At 53.0% G+C, this 24288-nt stretch overlaps 1 protein-coding gene across 1 annotated transcript in view; it reads right to left on the minus strand.

Moving 5' to 3' along the window:
- Nucleotides 1–22273, minus strand: part of Pepd (peptidase D) — a 120608-nt gene extending 98335 nt beyond the window's left edge. Inside the window, exons 1-4 of the mRNA XM_047529535.1 lie at nucleotides 22203–22273; nucleotides 13340–13523; nucleotides 11563–11690; nucleotides 3154–3217 (exon numbers count right to left, since the gene is read on the minus strand). Coding sequence (XP_047385491.1) covers nucleotides 3154–3217; nucleotides 11563–11690; nucleotides 13340–13523; nucleotides 22203–22219 — 393 coding nt within the window. The 5' untranslated portion in view covers nucleotides 22220–22273. The remainder of the gene's footprint in view (nucleotides 1–3153; nucleotides 3218–11562; nucleotides 11691–13339; nucleotides 13524–22202) is intronic.
- Nucleotides 22274–24288: the final 2015 nt, after the last annotated feature.

A 24288-nucleotide genomic window follows, 5' to 3' on the forward strand; every position in this document is an offset into this window, starting at 1 on the left:
ATACACATCTATTTTAATACAGAGATGCTCCCAGAGAAAAGCTGGAATATTCTGAAATACCACAAACAATATAGATGTGCAGCTACTCTTGAACAATTGGAGTTCAGCACACAACAATAAAGTGTACCTGCAATCCCATCCCAGGAGACTTTTTAGCTCTGCACATAAAAACAGAGATCTGTAATGACATTTGAATCATATGAAATTACATGCTTCACTTATTTCCTGTCATTAAATATTCTTCAAACACGCAATTTTTGGCAGTCACTACCTCTGGGGATGATAAACATTCAATAAGTCCTTGATTATGGCCTGTGCCAGTCATCTTACACCCATCATCTCATTTAACCACCCATGAACGTGCTGCCACCATGGCCAGATTTCACAAATGAGAAGGGCTTGCAGGCTAGAAAACGTGCCCAAGATCACAGCTACAAGCAAAGCCCAGATTTGAACCTATGACTGTGGAATACTCTCTTAACGGACACAGCATAATTTATTCATCCTTCTATTCACATGAATTATTTCTAATGACGAGCTATTACAAATAATGTTGTGATGAACATCCTGGCATATGAAGTTTTATTTCTTTAAATTTCTTTAAAAACATATTTCCTTTAGAAAGGAAGGAAGGAAAGAAGGAAGAGAAGGAAGGAGGGAGGAAGAAAACAAAGTTGACCCACTTGGGTCAAAAGCTGTACACTCTGTCATGAAGCCCACAGCCAAGTGACCCTCCAGACCCATACCAACCACCCTCTCTCCCGCTGTGCCTGAGGCTTCATCTCCCTGGATCCTCCCTCATTCACTTAGTAACTGCTGAGAGTGAATGAGGCCTCAGCCTGTATTGTACAAATGAAAGGCCTGGCTGAGTCCCTTCCACTCCCCAGCCCCTCCTGGAGGAGGGGGAGGCTCATGAAAAGGAACAGAGCTGCCTCACTGCCACGGAGCAGGCCCTGTGTGTGTTGTTATGTTGACGTGCAGGGTCTACATTCATCAGCACACAACGATTCTGTCAATTACGGCAGCAGAATCAGAGAAGGAGAAGGCACTTGGGGATTGTATCTGCTATTGTCCTTGGGAGAGAGGAGCCGGATAACAAATGTGCGGGCTGATGGTTTTTCTCTCCGTAACGACTCTCTGGACGTGCTGGTTAGGAATAATGGAGGAGAAAGCAGCCCTCGCCATGCTGCCTGACGCTCAGATGGATCGAGGCCCGACAGAGAGCAGGCTGTGCGTCTGAGAGTCCTGGCAGGGCAACATCTTTTATTGATCACGACTACTTCAGTGGGCCCTGGCTACCTCTGCGGCTGTGAAACCTCTCCTGGCCTGGCAGCTCCATCCACCCTTCCCCGTGGAGACCCATTAGAGCTACGCTCTCAGCGGCATGCTCTGATGCGGTGCCTCAAAAATTAAGGGAACACAACGTGGCTATGTCTCACTGGCTCTAAATGCGGTCCCTGTACACAGGACAGCACAGTTCTTTCAACTTAGGGCCTCATTTCCACGGAGCAGTGGCCGCAGGGGACACATCAGCTCCCCCCAACCAGGGCTGTTAAATGCCCCTGCTGTGCTGCAGGCCATGGCCAGAATCAATCCCCTAGGCATTCTGATCTCCCTGGCAAGTCAGGTGGATGGGCATCCACAGCATGCGTCAGAGCTCAGTGGGTATGGATTCTGCCCTAGGGACAAAAGGAGGCATGGCCACCTCACTCATTCTCCTAATCAGGACGTGAACCAGGCCTGTGGGCCACTCTTCACAAAGGAATTAGTCATGCCTTCACCAGTGTTGCTGAGAGAGCCCATCTGGCTCCAGAGAGCTGGGCTTCACCACGCAGGCACTGAAGCTCTTGAAAGTAAACCCTCGTTCACGGCTGTCTCCCGAAACATTAGTGTACACTGGTGGCCTGCAATGCTTTTCAAATTTTGAATTTGTTTTTAAAATGGAAACATCACAAACAATATGGATGTGCAGCTGAACAACAGAAGTATCCAGCAGGCCTGGGCCAGCAGTCCTGCAGGGCAGTGGGCCCTTCAGAGGAGGGCAGCTCTCCCTGGTCCCTCCCACCCCAGACCCTACCACTCCCTGAGGCTGGGGGCAGGCAGCATCTTCCCTGTGGTGCGTGGTTGTTTCTCTTACATCGGTCCTTTCTGCATCTCAGTAGGTGACCCTGGTTCCTCTGAACATCTGCTAGGTGCCATGAAGGAGAGCAAGTGTGCAAAGCACACCCTCTACCCCACCAGCCCCCAGTTGCTTATGGAAGCCAGCCTCTGCACTGGGTCTTCACCACAATGCCTCAAGTACCTCTCGAGGGTCTCCCGAGTGTCCCCTTGTCAGGGAAGCCACCATCTCAATAATTAAACGCAGGGCCCTATATGAGAAGGGGAACTGGAAAGCCCAGCTTGCATTCTGTATGTGATGTCAAGTGAGTAGCCTGGTGGGCTTCCTGACCCGGGTGATGGTGCCAGAAACAGAGCGGAGGGGCCTCCTGTGTGCCAGGCAGTGGCCACAGTATCAGAGGGTCTTGATCATTTGGTCACTTGGACCACGGAGCTCCTAGCTGTGCTCTCGCCTCTGCCACAGTCCTGCCCTCTTGGCAGTGCAAGTTGGAGAAGGACCCTTTCATCTGCCTTGGACACATTCAAAGCCTCAGGGGGACAGTCATACACTTAACCAGGTCACATCACACCTGATGGACAAGGAGGCTGGGAGGTGGATTCAGGTCAGGAGAGTTCCAAGTCCAGCCCTGGGTTCCTGAGACTGCAGCACCTGTATCTGGCAAAGGCCTATAAGGAAATCTCCTGACACACAGAGGCTCAGCCAAGCCTAGGGGTTCCTTTGATCAGTCCTGAGTCCCTGCTGCAGGCAGGCTTCCTCACAGAGATGTCCTCCCCTGGTGGATCTCTGTGGCCACAATCCAGGTCATCAGACAATTCCACCTAAGTCTGAGGCAATGCCCGGGGCACAAATGGCTTCCTCCAAGAAGTCTGAAGTACACATTTCCTGCCAGTTCTTTCTAAGTGGGGATGCTCTTGAGAGCTGGTGACCGGGCAGTGGTGTCTCCAGGCTGTGGCGGTGGGAGGAGAGGAAGTTCAGAAGCAGAAGGGTTACTGAAGCCGAGGAGCTGCCTGAGAGAGCAGGCGCCAGTGACTTACCTCATCTGTGTACTGGACGTCGTCCACAGCGTATTTCTCCTTGAAGTCCTCCTTGGAATAGATCCTCAAAGGGAAGCACAAGGAATGCCAGGGTCAGGGCTTAGCAATGGCCCAGCATGGCCATTTTCCTGCCCTCTAAGCCCAGGCCATGAGGCTCTGGGCCCATCTCTGTCTCAGTCAGCATCCAGCATGGAGTGGGTCTGCCCAGCACAGACTTGAGGACAAGGGCACAGGGCTAGAAGGTCACCTGCCTCCCACGGCACCCCTACCCCCATCTGACCTCCACCCCTCTCTCTGTCCCTGGCTGCCTGCAGCAAGCAGAAACAGACAAATGCCCCTGGCTTCCATCATCTCTCTCCACCAGCACGGAGCCCACCAGGCAGCCAGCCAGTATGCACCACCCTCAGGGCACGAAATAAGCAGCCTCCCAGGCTGTAATGGAGTCTCTTTAAAGGAAAGTTAACATTTTAAAGAAGTCAATATAAGTATTACTCAACATGATGAGAAAAATTCAAGCTTACTCATCAACCCTGAAAAATTAGCCAATGAGAAAAGACAGGGTAGATGAGGTTCGGCAGTCCTCACCCACCTCAGGATGAGCCTGTGGGTCACAGCTGTGCCAGGCAGACCTCACACTGGGTCCAGCAGGCCACCACCCCATGCCCAGGCCCCCGACCAGCAGATGAGTCAATGTCACTGCTGGTAACGGGGCTTACATATGGAGGAACACTAACTGCATGGGGGAAGGCCAGTGCCAGCCAAGTCCAATGACGCACACTCACACAGTCACCGCCATCCCACACCTCGTCGCACGTCGTCACAAGGGGAGTCACCTCCACCCTTGCCCTGCCAGGCTGCCTGTGGTCTCACGGCATTGTCATCAGCAGATGTCACACCCTACACTGGTCTCAGACAAAGAACAGCAGATGGTTTTCAGATTCTGCTTCCTGGGCCCTCAGGTGTATATGGACGAGAAGCAGGTGTCTGGGGAGTCCAAGATGAAACAGGAGAGGAACAGAACTTCAGGATGCAGAGTGAGTCCCTGAAGAGTGAACTCCTACATCCATGGCCTGTGTGACATGAATGACCAGGAACCAGAATCCCACAGCTCTCTCTAGCCCTCCACCACTTCCCTCTCCACAAGAACAAGCCTCTGGAACTGACTGCCAAAAGTGCAGACCACAGGACCCAGGGCACGGTGGTGGGCTCTGGGACAGGCAGCAGAGAGCTTGCAGACACTCACAGTGAGCTGGGTCAGGTAGAAAATGCACCTCAGAGTCCAGAAACACTGGCCCCAGTGTGGTTGGCTGCTCACTGCAGCCCAGAATGCTCTTAGCTTTTTCTCCCTTTTGGCCCTTCTGAAGTGATCACTGGGTATCAAGCTCTTGCTGTTAATTAAATCTACACAATTCAGACACATTAACTTCCACGTTTGAGACAGGACTCAACAAAAGCTAAATGGCCAAGGTCTGACACCTCCATTAGCATGGCCTCAAGCAGCTCCAGGCGGAAATAGATGACAAGTACCCCATCAGGATTCTGGAGGTCCCAGCTGCAGGGCTGGCTTAGAGAACTGGCAGGCCCTTTGCTACTGAGCAGCTACTCTCTTGGCATGTAGTTGACCCTGCAAGTGGCACAAAAACAAGATCCAGAAAAGCAAGAGGCAGGGTCACTGGCAAAATGTGTTGCTGGAGCGTGGTACACGCCTGTAATCCCAGCAATTCAGGAGGCTAAGGCAAGAGGATCACAAGTTTGAGGTCAGCTTCAGCAATTTAGCAAGATCCTATCTCAAAATTTAAAAAAGGACCGGGGAGGTAGCTCCATGATAGACACTCCTGGGTTCAATCACCAGGGGTTTTGGGTGTCTTGACATCCACCATGACGGCCAGCTCCACATAAATGCCTGCATCCTCAGCAAGTCCCCAACCCTGCCCAACTCTGGGCCCCATTACTTCATCACCTCCAGATAAAACAGGCACGGAAAGCAAATTTCCATTGGATTCATGAAGTACAAAGGATCTGACTTCAAAGCCAGCCTTCGTGGTTCCTACACAGAGGTGCCCCGACTACTAATGTAGGTAGGCACCTGGCCTTTCCACCTCCACTCCAATAGGAGGCCTAAAACCTCCCAGCTCACCTGAACCATCCTGCTGAAGGAAGCCACCTGCTCTTCCAGCCTAAGAGTCTTGCAAGTTAGGCCTCATGGGAAGGTCTCCAGCCAGGCTGAGGTCAAGGACTTAACAGCAGGAAACCAAAGGAGGTAGTAGTAAAGGAGAGGCAAACGTGAGGGAGCTGAGATCTGTGGGTGACCCCAAGGGGGTGTCTCACTTATTCACTCCTTGCTTGGTGGTCACAGTCCTTCCATTCACTGGTCGTGGAAGTCAAGGTGCAGCATGGGAAATTAGCCCACAGGAGAGCCCACCACTGTCACCTCAACATCAGGAAGAAGTGGGCGTACCAGACCCACCAAATGTCCTTTGCCCAAGTAGCGCTTGCCCTCCTCAATGATGCCGATGGGACAGTCTAGTCAAAGTGCAAGTTGGCCCTCAAGGTGCCTCCCTAGTGACAGACGTGGTTCTTTATTTGACAAATAAAACCTGAAGAATTGTAAGCATCTTGTCTGGCACTGTGCATTTCATTCTTTTTCAAAGGGCAGAGATAATTAGATTTGAATAATACTTTTTTTTTTTTCCATGTTTTGGAGTTAATTATAGTAAAAATCACTTAAATGTCACCTGAAGTGATATGCCAGGCCACCATGTCAAACCAGACACCGAAGGCTTGGCAGCCATGATTTGGCAGGGTTGATGGGAACAGGAGTAGCATGTCCACATGAACCCTGCTAGGCTGGCTGGAGAGGTCACTGGGTGGCTCTGAACCCACTGAGGGCCAGGCTGACCAGGGCAGGAGGTGGTCACTTAGAGGTTCTACACCATTCCCCATCTAGAATCAGGGGTCCAGAAAAAAAGAGCTCATTCTAGGCCCCATCATATGGCAGATTTGAACAAAAGGAACTGGACAAGGAGAGGATAGGTCTGGAGGGAAGCTGATGCTTCAAGTGCATGACTTTTCCTTTAAGTGCAAAGGAAGCTTTAGCGAGAAAGAGAAGTCCCCCCACTCAATAGGATTCCTGTCCCTCAGAGGGGGCCCATACCCAGGGACCCCGCTTGTGCAGGCCTACTTGGCTAGCAGGTGGGCCCCAGCATGAGCCCAGAGTCAGAGCTGATATCTGCTCACTGTGCAGTGAGCACCAACACCCTGCACAAGGCCTCGGGTGGGAAGGAGACATTAAATTAATGTCACACAATGCAGACACGATGGAGCCCCTTGGAAAATGAAATTTCAAAGAGCAGGTCTTGGCGGCTAGCTGACCACCTGCATACAGTTAATGAATAAGTAATAGGGCCAAATTACAGCAGTCACCATCAATTTCCAGCAGCCAGAGACTGCCTTCAGCTCCAAACAATGCTGCTGCCCTTCATTCTGTTCACAGCAGAATGAGGCAGCACTTGCTCCTGAGTGGAAGTCGGCAACCATTTCAAGATTTCATTAGGTTGTCAAAGAGAAAAGCAGCCCCCTCCAGAGCAATGCAGGCGTCTGATCCTGCAGACCTCTCCTGCAGGCGAGCCCGCAGAGCGGCAGCGCTTCCTGTGAGATTCTCAGCTTCAGAGAGGCCCAGCAGAGAGTGAGCCACCATAAGCACAGGTGATCAAGACAGGCCTGCCAGGGGGTCAGCACAGCCCCGGAGAGTAGGTGCTGGGGGAGCCTACAAGCAGCCCAGGAAGAGCCAAAGGAACCCCACCAGCCCCTTCTCAGTAAGGCCTGTGCCCCTGAAAGACACCCCTCCACAACACCTCCGATAATGGAAGGAGCCAGGGTGAGGCCAGAGAGAGGCTGAGGAAGCTTCGGCCCTCATGACCCAGGATGTGTGCATGGGGAGCTGGGCCATGAAAAAAACAGACACACCACAAACCACACTTCATATACACGCACACACCCATGCCACAAACACTCCACACACATCACACCATACACACCGGCAGCCATATACCGCTTCTTATAGAGAAAGAAGCCATGCTCAGGGCCTTGGGTCTTCAGCTCTAGAAAAACTCACCTGACACTTCCTGGGAAGCCTGAGGCCCAGAAAGGCATTTAGGAGGCTGAGCACCAGCTCCCTACAAACTCAAGCTAGGCACACTGTCTCCCATCCTATAGACTGGGCTCTGCAGAGATTACAGGAGGTCCTCACCTTCATCCAAAGTTGTTCACCTTCTATGGGCCCTGAATCTTCCCAGGGTGTTGAATTACAGAAGCAATTTCCTACCTGCTCTGAGGACCCCTGACACCCCAAATTTTCTGTCAACCAGAGCTGCCATCAGTTAAGACGGATTCTGATGGAACACACCCTTACATTAAAAAAGTACCACAATATTATGAACAAAGGCTGCAAATAAAAATGAGTTCAAAACTACCACTCTCCTACTCCAAAAAGGGATTGGGGTGAGGCGCAGGCAGCACCAGGCTACCCACAGCCCCCTGGGTGTCTGCAACCCTGACAACAGCAGAGACAGTATATGCAGGAAGCGACAGATCCTGCAGACGGGGGTGTTGTTTCCCTGGATGGCTTTGGATTGCAGTATCTGCCAGATGGATTTTGAAAAGCCATCAGATAGAGACTCTGAAGGAAGCTGAGGAGCTGAAGGTCAAATGTTCAGTCTGGTGGGTTTTGATTGTAAAGGCCAGGTAATCCCATCAGCTCACTCCGGGTGCCCTATTGATTGTAAGAGTGTCTGGAAGCAGCCACACACATCAGATCTGGCTGCCCCCCAACACCAGCCTGAACAACCAGCCCCTCTGTCAGTGCCCCATTACAACTGTGCCTTCTCTCCCACAGGCTCAGGACAGGGGGACACAGAGAGGGCCACCCCAGAACAGAGGAAGGGAAAGGCCTACTGGGAGTGGCCACAGCAGGGAACCAGGGCTGCAGGTGTGGGACCAGAATGCCCCTGGGGACCAAGACTACCCAGCATCCTGTCCAGCCCACACATGGCGTCTTTTCCACCAGAGGAGACCAGCCCTACAGACCTGCTTGCACCCTCAAGGTCACCCTGCACTGCACTAGACCATGAGCTGGCAAGGCAAAACAGGGGCAAACTAAAGGAGACTTCTAACAGCTTCTCTGAAACCCAGCTGTGGCCAAAGCACAGAACATTATTCCTGTATTATTGAAGAGTAGGATTCAGAAAAGCCAACTGCTAACTGCTGTTCCCTGACCAATAGGCTACTGGGTTTTAAACCCTCAAGTCTAGTGCACAGGGTGGATGCGAGGAGACAAGTTGAAATTTGCTCAAGTTTAGCCACTGGACAGAGGCGTACTTAAGGCAGGACCAGGCCTGTCCTCCCACAGCCCCAGAAGATATCCACTCTCAACCCATGGACAAGCACCCTCTGACTTCTTGCTAGAGCCAGTTCTTCATAACAAGAAGGGAACAGAAAGAAGAAGAGAGGTACTCAGAGCCCCTCCACCTCTCCAGACAGAAACTCCAGGTGTGGCCCTATGGAGGCCTGAACCTCCCTGAAGAGGCCTTCCTCCACCACAGACCATAGCTCACAGAGGCATCTAGTCTGACAGCTGAGCTAACTCTGAGCAGTGAGTACTCAGCAAGTTCTGAGGCAGAACCACAGAAAGGCTAAGAGGGCAGCCAGGTGAAAACTGCAGGTGCCACCCAGAGCCACAGGACACTCAGCACAGGAGTCCTGGCTACTACTGAGATGTGCCACGCAAAGAAGGGCTTAGGTCAAACTCTGCTTCTATGACCAGCTTGGGGTGGAGAAAAAATTCTGCAAGAATCCTCTTATAGGGACCAGATCTAAACTCTTCATCAAGGTTGTTCTGGGTACTACTCTGACAGTCGATGGAACAGAAAACCATTTATCATGTTCATAGATTCTCTAGGTCAGGCATTTGGAGCCCAGAGAGTATGCCTAAGTTCTGCTCCACGACATGTAGGACCTCAGCAAGATGACTCGAAGGCTGAGCTCGGATCCACTGGGTGGCTCATTCACATTCATGGTCAGCACTGGCTGTCAGTGGGGAACTCTCCACGTGGTGGGGTGGCTGCTTCCATGGGTGAACTTAACACCACACTTGACAATCTAGCCTCTGAAGTCACCTAGTGACACTACCACTTCCACGCATCGATGTGGTCAGGAGATCCTGACCAGGGTCAGGGAAAAGAGATTCCACTTCTAAATAGCAAATGGCCAGAAACACTGCTGTGGTCAATTCTGGACATTGCAATCTACCCCCTGGCATTATCGCTGCCTCACGTCAGTGTCAAAAATGTGACCACCACTGTAACAAGAGCCCAGGTGGCAGCTCATGAGCAGCACCACTACTATTTTGCAGGAAGGAACTGGAGTCCCAAATGGTGACCAGACCTACTCACCAGGTCACTGAATCAATGACATAAGCTTTCAACTGTGGCTCCAGCAAGACCAGGTCTTGGGACCTGCATAGGTCTCACCACACTGAGCCCATTTCCTCTACAAATGGGCAGTCGTACGGACTGAGCCCATCTGTAGAATGGAATAAAAGTCCCACTCCTTGGCCTATACCCAAAGGACTTAAAATCAGCATATTACAGAGATACAGCCACATCAATGTTCATAGCTGCTCAGTTCACAATAGCCAGATTGTGGAACCAACCTAGATGTCCTTCAACTGATGAATGGATAAAGAAACTGTGGTATATATATACAATGGAATATTACTCAGCCATAAAGAATGATAAAATTATGGCATTTGCAGGCAAATGGATGAAATTGGAGAATATCATGCTAAGTAAGATAAGCCAATCTCAAAAAACCAAAGGACGAATGATATTGCTAATAAGTGGATGATGACACATAATGGGGGGTGGGAGGGATGTTAGGGTTAGAGTTAGGGTTAGGGAGGGGGGCAAGAATGGAGGAAGGAAGGTCTGTATAGAGGGAAAAGAGGGGTGGGAGGGGTGGGGGGGAAGGGAAAAAATAACAGAATGAATCAAACAACATTACCCTATGTAAATTTATGATTACACAAATGGTATGCCTTTACGCCATGTACAGAGAAACAACATGTATCCCATTTGTTTACAGTAAAAATAAAAAAAATAAAAATAAAATAAAAAAAAAAGAATGGAATAAAAGTGAACATGAACTGAGAACAGGATGGAAAGGCAGTGATCAGGTGAGGCCTCGCAGTGGCAGCACAGCCATTCACTCCAAAGGCCAGTTGTGTGGGGTGTGTCCACTCCCCACCCTCTTTCCCAAGGGCCATGCCGGGAAAACAGCCCCCAGGAGAAACAGAGCCCACGTCTCTTCCACTGCCAATTCTGCCCAAAGTGGAGTCCCCACGGTAGAGCTGAAGACCCAGGGCCAGGCTGGGATCCTCAGAGTAGAATAGACACCCACTTGTGGGCCCGGCCTCACCACCCCAAGACAGCACAAGAGCTACAAGCCAGGGCCAGCAAGAGAGATTGTGGAGTCAGCACTACAGAGCCTGTGAGGGGGAGGGGAAGCCCACGAAACAGAGGAAGTCCAGGCAAGCCCGCAGTGGCCCTAGCCCTCTGCAAATAGCCCAGAGTCCCTGCAGCAGCCAAGTGCCTTGTCATTCAAACCAGCCATTGACTCACCAGCCCACCTGGTAATGAGCGTTCTGGGGCACTAGGCAGCGAAGGCTGCAATTTACACATTAGCCAAGAATAATCACTCTCCAGGCAGAAATGACAGGCTGGAAGGTGGGGAGCATTTAGCAGGATCCTCTGATCACCTCACACATCCCTGGTTAAGTACAGCTTCTGCCTCGGTGCCTGCAAGAGGCAGGAACAACTCTCCAGAGGGCCATGGAGCTGGGAGGCACCCTGGAGGATGGGGGAGGAGCATCTTCTCCTGGGGGACCTGACCCAGTCTCTGATCCCACACCTGTCACACACTACAGCGCTAAGCCCCCACCCTATCTCATAGATAGACCAATGAAGGGCAGGCTTATCTGTGGCCCTGCATGTGGGTGATGGGCCCCAGACTATTCTCCCTGATCCAAACAAACCCACTACATGGGCATGTGTAGTCCCACACCACCCCCAGCAAGGTCATGAGGATGTGACTACCCACTGGGGCCCAAACCTCAGGCTTTAGCTAAGCTGAGAATTCAATTTCAAGATTAACACACCCACCATGCCCCAGTTCTGGTGTCCCTTCCCAACCAAGGCACAGAGCATGCCATCAAAGGGCCTACCCACCCACCCTCCCTCTTGCTACTGTCCCTCCCAGGTACCCACTGGCCCAACATGTACTCCCACCCCCATCATCACCCCCAGCCAGCCAGTGGTCAGCAACCACGGTAACAGGCCAGAGACGCCTCCTTACTTTCCCATCCAGGTGGCATAGCTGGGAGGAAGCCTGGGCACAAAGAGAGTGGACTTCCCAGAGTCGACGTAGATAACGCCATAGCAGCCTGGCTCGATGACACCAAATGCCCAGTGAAAGAAGGACTCCTGTGGAGGGAATGAGGAGCCTCGTTACCCAGTGATTAGGACAGAAACAAGTGGCACGGGGATCGGGGGGAGGCGAGCAGCAAACAGGGTCTTCTTTCCAGAAAAGAGCATCTGCCCTCATCCTCTTGGAAACTGACTTCCAAGCCCAGACAGCCCTTCCACCTCGGCTCTCAGTTCCTGGCTCTGGCTACAGGTTCCCGTCTCGCCCTGCCTTGGCTTGGCAAGGGCATCCCGGTGGCTCCTCCAATGGTGCCTCCAGTCCTCTCCAGTGATGTGAGTTTTGTGTGTGTGCCCCAGCTCCCCAGCCACATTCCCCAGGCACATGAGGGTGCCCTGAGGCACAACGGGCAACAGCCCCACAATCCCAGCTCAATTCAGACACCAAGTCAGATGTCTGCACCAAAATGGATTCCCTCATTTAGAACTTCTTACTTCTCCAACCACCCCCAGGCAGCTGATAACTTCAGTGCTTAGCACTAAGCACTGAGCTAACACAACGTCATCAAAGTATGAAGTACAGGAGGAGCTCTTCTGAGATTAACCCGACCTAACATCAGTAAGGCAGCCCACAGCTGAATTTAGGAAACTGATCTTTAAACACTGTAAACCTCAAGAAGCATCAAGCCTAGTCAAAAAAAAAAAAAAACTTTAGGCCCCCATGTTGCTGGCTGCCAGGGACTGGAGTCTTGCAGCTGCAAGAACAAAGGGGCAGAGGGAAGGGACCCTTGGGATAGGAGGAGCTTTCCGTAAAAAACCCTCTGCAATCATCCTTAGCAAAGGATCTCAGCCTGTCCATGTCCTGTCAGGACAGATGTGGTCTACCTGGGGAGGCCAGGCCTTGCCACTTCCTCTCCATCTCAGTAATGCCTCACAATCCCTGTCCCACCACTGATGTGGATGTTGGCCCATGTCCTCTAGGCTTTCTGTCCCCAAGGAGATTCTAGTATTCCCACTGTGGTTGGGCCTGACAACCAGGAGAAAAGAGCACTAGACATGGAGTCAAAAACGGGGTTCTAATCCCAGCTTCATCTCCTAGCAAGTTATCTCCCCTCTTGAGCCTCGCTTTCTTCATCTGTAAAGTGGGTACAATGCTAGGACCAACAGTAGTGAGCCCATGCCAGGCCCTCCTGACTTCACGGGCAAGGGTCCTTATTCCTAGGGACTGAGTGCTGCCAGCTATTCTCAGCTGAAGCTACCACATCCAGGTTGGACAACACGGGGCTCCAGAACCAAAGGAGTCCCCAGTCCATTTCCCAGAAGAGGAAACCAAGCTTCAGGGAGGATCAGCACTGGCCAAGCCAGGATGAAAGCCAGGCTCTGACTCCTGCTCAGACGAGGCGCCCAATCAATCACTCATCCCCTCTGGGTCCTCCTTAGTGCAGACAGCGTCCAACCCCAGGAACACAGCCCAGCCCACCCTCTGCACGTCAGCCCTCACCTGTCTGATTTCACCTAGCCTTCAGGGCCCACCCCAAATGCTCCCTGTCCGTGAAGGCCTGCTGCTGGCTCCCAGGGAACACCATTTTTCCGCCCACTGACCTGAGGGAACTGAGCGTGGCTGGGGACAGCTCTGGACGCTGAGCCCCTGAGTATGGACTTCCTGGCCCCACGTCTCTCAGGGCCAGCACTGGAGGCAGACCCAGGCTCACCTGGCGGAAGAGGATGCCAGTGTCGGTGCAATAGCGCTGCATCTTCTCACCACCCTGGAGCACCACCGCCGAGCCGGCCTGCACCGCTGCGTTCTTCCTCAAACGCTCACACAGGCGCCGCCTGTTCAGGGCGAAGAGCGCCAGGGGGACCTTCAGGGTCTCGTTCCCCAGGGAGAAGGAAGGGCTGCAAAGACACAAACACACCCGCCCCCAGGCACGTCAGCACCTCCAGTGCCCACCGCCCGAGGTCTGAGACTGGGGCCCCACCAGCCTTGGCAAGCCAGTCAGAGCTCCACCTGCTTGTGGCTCAGAGAGGGTCACTCGCTGGGCTGCCCAAGGACCGTAGGGGCTCGTCATCCACCCTGTCCTGCTGTCCCTGAATGCCTGGCCTACCATGGGCTTGAGGGACAGCTAGATCTGTTCAGCTGGTGAGAGGGTGAGGCCATGGAGGGAAAGCCTGCCGTGGTGAGATGTCACTCAACAACTGTCGCCTCCAGGAGCTTCCCGTCTGCTTAGAGCTGCCCGTGGGGGTGGGCCAGTGTGAAACACAAGATCTGACCCAGACAACACTGGTCCCTCCACCATGTGCCCAGCATTCTCTCCCATTCTCCACAATTCTTTGACCCACAGCTTGGGTTTGTTGTCCCCATCCCTAACAACACCCCAGTGCGTGCACTCTCGCTCTCTCGCTCGCTCGCTCTCTCTCACTCAGACACACACATACACACACAACACACACACACACACACACACACACATAAAGGGCACCCTGAGTTGAGTGACTGAGGAAAAACCATGACAAGCTGACTCTGTGAGCAGGAGCCACAGGGGTACAGACCTTGAGAACAGCACAGGGACCAGCAAGGGTGTCACTGAGGAGAGCCCGGCTAGGGGCTGGGTAAAGCAGGGCCTGGCAGGGCAGGCAGATGTCTCTCTTCCATCACCTCATGCCCTACTGGCTTCCCCGGTCATGAGAAGACACCACTCTTGTCCAACATGCACTCCCCATCTGCCTCTGGAACCCCCGAGGCTTCTCCCCGACCTGTGCACCCCCAGCCCCATCCCTATTCATGGCCTTCCGGCAGCAATCTCCCCTCTTCAGAGTCATCACCCTCAGCATCCAGACACACTGTAACACGCATAACCCCTCCATCTCACAAGGAGAAAGAAAATGACTTCTCCCTCCCTTTGCACTTAATATCCCCTGAAGAGTCACCCAGCCCCCGTCCCTATCCCTGGCCTGACAATCCACGCTCTCCCAGGCCCACCCCACCAGGCCTCTGTACACTGCCCACCCCCACACACAGCCCAGGGGGTCACAATGATCCCACACTCCTGAATCTGCACTGGTCCCCAGTCCTCACCAGGCTTCTCTGTGCCCATGACACTGACCAAAACCAGCTCCTCCATTCTGTCTCCCTCTCCAGTAGCCAGATTTCCTGCTGTAGCCCCAGGGCTGGGTTCTGGACCTTTCCATCACTGGGCTCCCTCCCGCAGTGCCTTGGCTTTAAGTTCCCACTACTCCCATAGGCCAATGGCGTGCCCTGCAGATTCACAAAGCCCCTGCCTCCTGGTGCCACCAGCAAGGCACCTCTGCCCTGACAGCTGCAGGGTCATCCTCGTCTCCCTCTCATCCCCCTCTGGTCTCTCAGCAAAGTCATGGGCTCTACCATCCACGCACACCCAGAACTGGACCCCTTCTGCCCGCTGGGGACCACCTCCTCAGAGTGACTCATCCCCACCTCCCGCCTGGACCATGCAAGGAACTCTTGAGTACCCTCTTGGTCCCAGTTTCCTGGCCCTCAACTGCTTGCGGGCTCAGAACAAAGTGCAGATTTACTCCCCAGTCTGCCAGGTGATGAGGGGGTCAGGTTCCCCCTTTCTTGGACAAAAGGTTTCCTCCCCTGCAGCATGGGCCTTCTCTAACCCCCCAAAACACCTGGAAGGCTCCATCCTTTGCTGCTGCTGCCTAAAGGGACAGGCAGCGTCCACTCGCATTCACGTTGTGTCCATGCCTCCGCAGAAATGCCTCCCTCTCCACAGAGCAGCTTCTCCTAGTCACCCCCACCCAAACCTCAGCTCCTTCATCTCTCGAGCAGCCTCTTGATCAACGTATGTATTTATTTTCTTGCTGGGTAACATGCACATTCCATGAGAGAAGGACAAAGCACACTGCTCCACAAATTAGGGGAGGAAGGGTGGAGCCAGCAGCCAGCTGGAAGCCAGAGGGTGAAGAGGGGGTGGCTGGGGCAGAGTGGGAGTTAGGCACAAGTGGGGTGCATGGAAGGGAGTCCCCCGAGGCTCCCCAGCCAGGGGGCAGTGCTCGAGGAAGCCAGGAATAGCCCAGAGCCGATGCAAGCAGAGAGGGTTCTGCCTAGGGACAGCAATGAAACCTTCCCTCACAGCAGTGTGGCCACCAAGAGGCCTCAGGACACCCCATCTGAACCCCTCAGAGGACCTAGCCCTCACGCCAGGGACACAGCAGGTAGTGCCTCCTGTACATCTTGGCCCCAGTGCCACCTGCTAACGACAGTCTTCTCTGGCTTCCCTCTTTGAACTTGCAACTCTCTCCTCCTGCCTGGCCCCCAAGTTACACTGGGCCAGGTTTCCTTACTTGCCCTCCCAAATCACCCAACCCCACTCTGCCCAGGCCTACACGGCTCCATCAGCCTGAGCCCTGCCTCTGGCCCCAGGTGGGCTGAGACAATAGGAGATACCAGATATGAGGGGTAACAAGGACAGAGAACCCACGGCTCCCTCCCTGGCAAGGTATGAAACTAAATGGCCTATGGCAGTCCCTCCACACAGGGTCACAGCTCCGGCCAGGCCACCTGAGCCCTGGTGCAGCCCTTCCTGGATACTGGATAGTTTCCCTCCTCTTCTTTCCAGGTTCTCTTCACCTGTCCACAGCTCTGAAAACCGTCCCTGCATTAAACTGTCCTCTGACACCCTTGAGCAGGCTCCTCACTTCAAGTCAAAACAACACCTTTGCCTTCTACCCAAAATGCAGCGTGTGCACCGGGGTCACCCTCTCCACCCACCTGCTCCATGAGAACAGATCTAGCCCTGTTCTGGTCACTTCTGTGCACTAGGCCTAGCACCCTGCATGACACACAGCAAGCACTTGGTAAGGATCTGCTGAATGTGCAACTCACACTTGAAACACGAGACCACACACCAGGACGTGCAGATCAAAGGTGCCGCATCAGCACCAGCAGGGCAGGAAGCAGGGCAGGGTTCTCGCCTGGTCAGGAAGGGTTGGAAGGGTCAGAAACAACCCACACACACCAGCAGGGCGAGACCCTCCCTGGCACATGCCCTTCCTTCCTCCCAGGAGGGTGAGCAGGTGGGTGGGTGGACCCAAATGACCAGGGCTTCCTCTAAGCCAGGTCTGCTTGTCTGTCATGCTCAGCCACAAGGATGAAAGGGCAAAGGGAACTTAGTGACAGTTTGTAAATATGGATATGGATGTCCCATCTGGCCCTGCTAGCAGGAACTGAAAGTGCCTCTGTCCACATCCACGCCCTGGGGTCCCCCACAGCCGTCCACACCCCTTCCTTCATGGGGCAAGGGCCACAGGGGAGAAACTCATCTCTACAGACTTCCCATCAGCACAAGGGGCAATCACAATGGGACCCTGCTACAGATGGCCTCAGCCAGTGTTGTCCAATGGCACCACTGGATGAACGTGCCCAACAGGGGCCACTACATCTCCCGCAGCTCCACCTCCCTCTGACCAGCCTCCCTCCTTAAGCATGTCAGGCACCGCCTCCACCTGGCTGTGGCCATGCCCCACCTGGAATGGGTGCTCAGAAGGGCTGGGTCTCTTGTCGGATCCTTGAGAGGCCTAAATCACTTGGGGCACCCACACTGGGGTCTACTGGCCATTTTATTTAAGGGATTTGAGCACTAGCAGATTTTGGTATTGGGGAGGGGGTGTTCCAGGAACCCATCCCCTAGGACACTTAGGGATGACTGCGCTTATGACTTCCACAGGACTCAGCCAGAATGAGCTTATCCTGTCCAGAGTTCTGGGCCTGAGAAGGACAGCTCAGCCTGAACTACCACACAGGGCAATGTTCTACAGTCATTAATTACTGCAGGACACCCCAGAATCAAGGCTTATAAACACATGCCCTTTGATTTCTCACAGCATAAACCAGGCCCCCAGAGAGACTGTCAGGCCCAGAGCCAAGGCAGGTGACTTCTACCTGCAAATTCAGCAAAAACGGCACTAATAAAATACCTCCAGCTGGTTTCTGCTGGAACTTTTATTAACTGGTCCTTGGAATTTAAAAGGCACAAGCCACATCACCTCTGAGACCTAGGACAAATAAGGCCCACTTCACTGCATTAAAGGACATAGGCATGTTCCAGGGACAAGAAAAGGCAGAACAAGCCTCTGGCCCTACAGGCCAGCCATCCAAGCCAACCACCAAGGCCCAGCAAGCAACCCAGGGCCAAAAACAACACCTGAGAATGGGTCAGCCCCCAGGGAGGGTGTTGTCACTGCCCCATAAACTGTCCCTGTTCCATACAATCTGTGTCCCCACATCAGTGCCACCCTCTCCTTTCCCCTCAAGGCCACCTTTAGGGTTCTGACCAAAGGGCTGTGGATCCCTAGGGCTACACATACAGGATTTAGAGGCTTCATCTACTTTTTGGGGAAAAAAATTATACCTTTATTTTCTTTAATTTCTAATACAAAATTACATTTTTTTTCAATTATTAATGTAAGCAACTAACCACTCACTATCAGCAACACATATGCATTTTATCACCCACAGAAATCACAGGCACTTTCAATTCACAGTACTGCTGTCAAAATTAGTTATTAGACCTGCTGCTAGCTTTTATTAGTTAATGTGTTAAGAAGAAACATATGACCAATCACAAATTTAACACTTTGATAAGTGTATTTTCATATAATGGATTTTCCTTGTAATCCTCTGTACTTACTTCATACATTTAAAAACATTATGCCAAGAAGGATGCTGCTATGGTTTGTCCCCAAAGGTTCATGTGCTGGAGACTTGGTGTCCTGTGTAACAGGCAGTGGAATCTTTAACAGGTGGGGCCTACAGGGAGCTGATTAATTCATCGGGGGGCACCATCCTCAGAGACTGATACCTGTCTCACCAGGATGAGTCAGGTCTGGCAGGACTGGAATAGTTACTGCGACAGTGGATTATTACTAAGTGAGTTCAGCTTTCTCAGCTCTTCTTTTGCCACAAGGTCCCTCTCTTCCACACAAAGAGATTGCCCTTTTCTTGTGTACTCTTGCCATCTGATGCTACCTGCCTCTGCAGCATGAGGCCCTCAAGACTAGCCCTAACACTCCAGAACTATGAGCCAAAATAAACCTCTTTGCTTTAAAAAGTGCTAAGTCTCAGGTATTTTATTATAGCAACACAAAATGGACTGGCAGGTGCACAGGCTTCACCAATGTCCATGGGGTCCACAGCACAAACCAGGATAAGATTCCTGCACTAGAATGTGAAGTCACTTCTGGACAAGGCTAAGCTCCCAGTAAGAGGCCAGTCAAGAACTAGCCTACTTCTCAACTCTCAGCCTCCTGCATAGGGCCAGGCATCCAGCAGATGCTTGGGAAGTCTCCTGGCTACCTAACCATTATCAAGGCCAGCAGGTCACAATGGCTGGAGAGAGCCTCGAAGCAGCTCGTGAGCATTCCCCACCCCACTTCCTCCTCTCCTAAGGATGATGAGGGGGTTAAGCACAGACAGAGACCCACAGAGGGCTCTGTAGAATTAGTACCCAGCCTAGGGAAAGGTCAGGGAGGGCAAAGGAGCACTAAGGGCATATCTGGCTCCCACAGACCCATATCTGCACCTCCCAGTGCTCACCCAAGACCTTTACTCAGGAGCACAGGGTTCAGTTTGGGGTGGGATAGGCTTCTGAACAAGAACATCTCCAGACACTCTCCAGAAGAATGCTGACTTGGGTGTGTACCTATGGTCCAACAGGTACACACCCAAGGCAGTTCACCTGCTGCTTCCCTTGGCTCTGCAACAGTTCCTGGGTGCCTCTCAGTTAAAGAATTAAGAGCTAGATCCCTCCTACTCCTTGGAATTCTGTCCCTCTTCCCACCCACAACTTCTTTCCTCAGTTGCCAAGTGTCTCCCAGGACAGGAGGGCAGGATGTTGGACCTATTGGGAGTAAATGCCACTTTCATTTATGTGGCACATTTCACCAAGTACCAATCACAGGGCATCACAGACTGGCCCTGGAGATATAAACTGAATAAGTTTCTAAGCTCCAAGAATGCCATGAAATGAAGCAAGCCCTCACCCAATCATGATGGGCTGGTGAGGAAAAATGTCCTGCCAGGGAAGCAAACTCGGATCCTCTGGAGTTCTGAGTAGGAGGCCAGGAAATGTTTCTGGGAGGAGGAACCATCTGAGCTGGGCCTGCAAGTTTGTGAATGAACTTGTAATCATGTTAGAGGACAAGGGTGTTTCAGGGCCAGAAGGAGAGGGGTCCAAGGAACGAGAATGGAAAAAGCCATGTGAGGGAGCAAGTGCAGACAGGCGTGACAAGCTGAAAGGCCTCAACCCTGTCCACGGAAAGCTCAAGTCCAAGGCTCAAGAAGGCAGGGCTACCACACACCAAGCACCACAGGATGGGGCCCTCTTCATGGAGGAATTCACGGGGAGTACAGTTGACCCTCTGTCTCAAAACAGAAGTCCCTGTCCAGGCAGGGCAGAGTAGAATCTACCCTGAAACACTCCCCAGAGGAGCACCTTAAATTACTAAGTGAGGCTGAGATGCTACCTAGGGCTTCCACCGTTCCCCAACTCGTGAGGCACACCCCAGTCACACGGGATTCTCATGGAGTTCCCCATTCCGCGGTTCTGGTAGGACTCTATGAGCAACCAAGTTTAACTCCCTGGGAGCCCATGGCCACGACTTCATGGCTCATTATGCATCATACTCTGATCTGTCCTGTGAGTGGTACAGCTGGGAGCTGGGCTTTGCTGGCAACACAAACCTCTTCCCTTTGGGGAAGTCATTGGGCTCAGGTTCAGGGTCAAAACCTCTAGGAGCGGCCCTGAATAGCCTGGGACTTCCCAAGGAGTCTCTGCCCAGCCTCTGGAAGCTCCCCCACCTGTCAGGCTTCCCTTCCAGTGGTGACCCTTTCCAAAACCTCTGTCACTTTTGTTTTATCCTCCTCATCCATCCCGGAGAATTAGTTCTGCTACAGGAGCCCCTCCTTCCAGTATCCAGTCAGTTCCAACCACCAGTGTGGCTCCTCTGTACCTTCAGAAGAGGAGCAGGCCTTAGGCAGCCCTGGATCCCTGAAGAGAAATGCAGTCCCTGGGACTCCCCATAACCACCCGGCCAGTCCAGAGAGATAACCAACCCAGCAGATGCCAGCCTATGCCTATTGCTCACTCTGTTCCTTAAGACAGAGTCTCAGGCTGGGTTCAAAGCTCTTATCCTGAGCTCCTTCACACCAAATTGGGACTTTGCCTGCATAGTTCTCTACCTGAAGTGTGTCATGCTGCTTAACATCCAGCACAAAGGTCATCCAGGGAGGGAAGCTTTCCCACACTCTTCCCTGACCGTAGAGTCCATGTCACTCCATAGCACATCCAAGACCTGAGGCAGATACAGCCTCAAATGTCCATCTGCCCCAGAAGCCTGTGAGCACCCAAGGGTAGGCCCAGTGCTATACTTGGAACACAGCAGTGCCCACTAAATGTCTGATGTGTACATTTGAAGCTTTCCCACCTTGGGGGTCAAGTGAGAACCCACAGTGCTGCCATTCCCCCCACCTCCCAAAAAATGCATTCTGGGTACTAGCTTCTGCATTCAGACCTCACTCCCCACACTGGTATCTGGGATGCTGTCCTCTCCTACCCCCACTCTTCCTAGTTCCCTGCACCTCCAGACCTACAACCCCTTCTACTGAACTCACAGCCACCAGGGGAGCAAACTCTTTAAACAGTACATTAAAACCTTACCCACCCCTCAGGACAAAGTCTGGAGAGGCCAGCTGGGACACCACACCCTCTAGCCCAGGGATGCACCCCTCCTCCCTGTCCTCGGGACAAACTCTACTCTCACTGTTTATCTTTTAACCTTTGCTCAAATATTCCCTCATCTGGAACAATCTCCCCAACATTTTAATGAGCCTGTTCATTACAATTCTTCCCACTAGGACAACTAATCCTTTTATTCTGCAAAACTATGGATCACCTACTGTGTGCAGGGCATTGGGCTAGTGAGGCCCAGTGTGAACCGGAGAAAGGCCCTGCCCTTGCATTCTAAATGGGGAGAAGACAATGTGCACACATCAATGCACTCTACAGTTTATCAGGCGACAGGGCTACAAAGAGTATGACAGGTAGATAGGGAAGGTTTCTCTAAGGAGCTGACATTGGGTCCCGAAGGAACCGGGGAAAGAGCCTCTCTGGGAAAAGGAGGTTCCACGCCCACCTCAAACACTGCCCTCTCTGGGAAGCGCCTAGGGGCCGGGAGTCTGGGCTAGCAGCATTCCCATCTGAGGGGCGTGGCAAGGGACACGCGTCTGAATCTGAGCTCCCACCTCGGCGTCACATGGTGAGGACACCACAAGCGTGCGGCTGAGGCCTGAGCGCCAGGGCAGCCTCAAGGGCCAGGGGACAGCGGTGAGGGTGCAGGGGAGCTGCGGGCACCAGCGCTGGCCCTGGCTCGGGGACTGCAGCTCGCCACGGCGCGCTCGGACGCTGGGCCCGCGGGAAGAAGTGCACAGCCCGCTGCCACCCAACGAGCCAGGGGGGCTCTCACCCACTGTCCAGCGGGGAACACCGAGGCCCCCTCTCCGCGGCTGCAAGAGTGAGGGAGAGGAGCACCACTCACCTCGCAGCAGACGCCATGTTCACTCGGCACACGCGTCACGTGAAGTACGGCGTCAGCTGAACCCAGCCAGGTCCCACTGTGGAGGGCGGGGACGGGGCGGGGACGGGGCGGGGCCTAGGGGCGTGTCCCGGGAGGGCCCTGGGGGTGGGTCCTGAGAGCCCCTGTCCCGCCCACTCCAGCGTCGGGCTCCGCTGGACACAGAGAGGCAGAACTCTGGACCGTGGAGAACAAGAAGGCCCCAATCTCCGGCTGCAGGCGAGGGACGAGGCTGGACCGGAGCATATTCCGACCCATTTCTGGTGGGAGGAAGTGTCCTGAGGCAGTACACACCTTGATAGTGCTTCAGCCCGGGACCCGGCTTCCCAGCACGCCCGCGGGAAGAACACATTGGAATAACGAAACCTTAGGACGACGCGGGGAATAGTGATGCACGCCTTAAATCTCAGCAACTCCGGAGGCTGAGAGAGGAGGATCGCAAGTTCGAGGCCAGCCTTGTCAATTTAGGGAGGCCATATCTCAAAACGGAATTTATGTATGGTTAGGGGTTGTAACTCAGTGGTAGAGCGCTGCTGGGTTCAGTCCTCAGTATGGGGCTGAGGGGTCAGGAAGAGGGGAAAGAGGGACCAGGCTAGGGAAAGAAAAGAACTTGAACAAAGGCTGGGGCAATTGAAGGAACGAAACCCTCAGTTTCCAGGAGCAAATGTAGGGAGAGAAGTACAGCCTCAGAGGTAAGCAAGGACCAGATCCTGTAGGGCCTTGAGTATGGAGCTTGGGAGTTAGGTCTGGTAGGATCTTTTATCCAAGCCTCCTCAACTCCATAGTGAAGAAGAACCCAGAGGAAGAGCAGCCAGGGAGGAATAGAAGTGGCACAGTGGAGAGGGGTGCAGGATGGCTTCCTTCTCTGCTCACCTGGGCTCTGGTGTTGGTGCAGAGTACTACAGAGAAGGAGGAGTATGCTGGGCAGAGTCGCACGCCTGTAATCCCAGCAACTTGGGAGGCTGAGGCAGGAGGATCACAAGTTCCAGGCCAGCCTCAGAAACTTAGTGAGGTGCTGAGCAACTTAATGAGAATTTGCCTCAAAATTAAAAAAAAATACAAAATAAAAAGAACTGGGAATATGACTCAGTAGTTAAGTGCCCCTGGGTTCAAAAGGTGTGGGGGGGCGGGTAACACTCAGAAAGCAGCTGTTGCCCTCCAGGTATGGAGCACTTATGGGAAGGCGCTGACCCAAACGCTTTGCCAATGTTAGCTCAGAGAAATTTCACAAAAGCCCTGTGAGATAGGGATTATCCTTAGTGCCATTTTACAGATGAGGGAACTGAGGCCCAAAGAGGTAAGTAACATGCCTGAACTCACACAGGTCAGTGGGTCCTTGAGAAATTGCACCCTGTTCCATTATGTAGTAGCCCCACCTTCAGCTGAAGAGACTCAATTCCCTAATAAGGGGCACCTTTTAAAAATAACAAAGGGTGACCAGAAAGCTATTTGTGCCACTTTGTAAAACCCGCCCTCAGCTAACACAATCCCACCACCACTTCTTTTGACATAAAACATCAAAAGTAAACCAACTGCCAGCTCCTAATGCTTACTAATATGGAAAAGAAGTAATTTCCTAAATAGTTACAAAATAACAGGGGGAGAGCACAGCCAACTGAATGGAGCACCCTTGTCAGTGGGCAGTATAGGAAGGCCCTTCCCACCCAGCCCATCTGAACTGTGGACCTCCAGCAGGGCCTGTCCTGCCGGTAGGTAGTTATGTAAGTCTGGCAGCCCTCCCTGCCTCCCCATCAGAGGTCCAGCAGGGCTGCCCCCCTCCCTTGCTTCTGTCCATCAGAGGCTCTGGCCGGAGCTCCAGGAGAAGCCGCTCAGGGTGTGGGAGAAGATTGCGTAGTTACTCATGCAGGGCAGACCCAGGATGCTGCTGGGAGCTAGGAGGCAATTGGGGAAAGATTGATTTTAGAGAGTCGGAGTGGGAGTGTGTAAATCAGCAGAGGGAGAGCGCCAGGCAGCATGCTCATGCTTCACACAGCACAGCATTGAGTCCGAGGTCGCAGGCCCTCGGTGAGACAGTCTTCCCTCCCGATGG

Source organism: Sciurus carolinensis, chromosome 16 (assembly GCF_902686445.1).
Source record: "Sciurus carolinensis chromosome 16, mSciCar1.2, whole genome shotgun sequence".
NCBI lineage: Eukaryota > Metazoa > Chordata > Mammalia > Rodentia > Sciuridae > Sciurus > Sciurus carolinensis.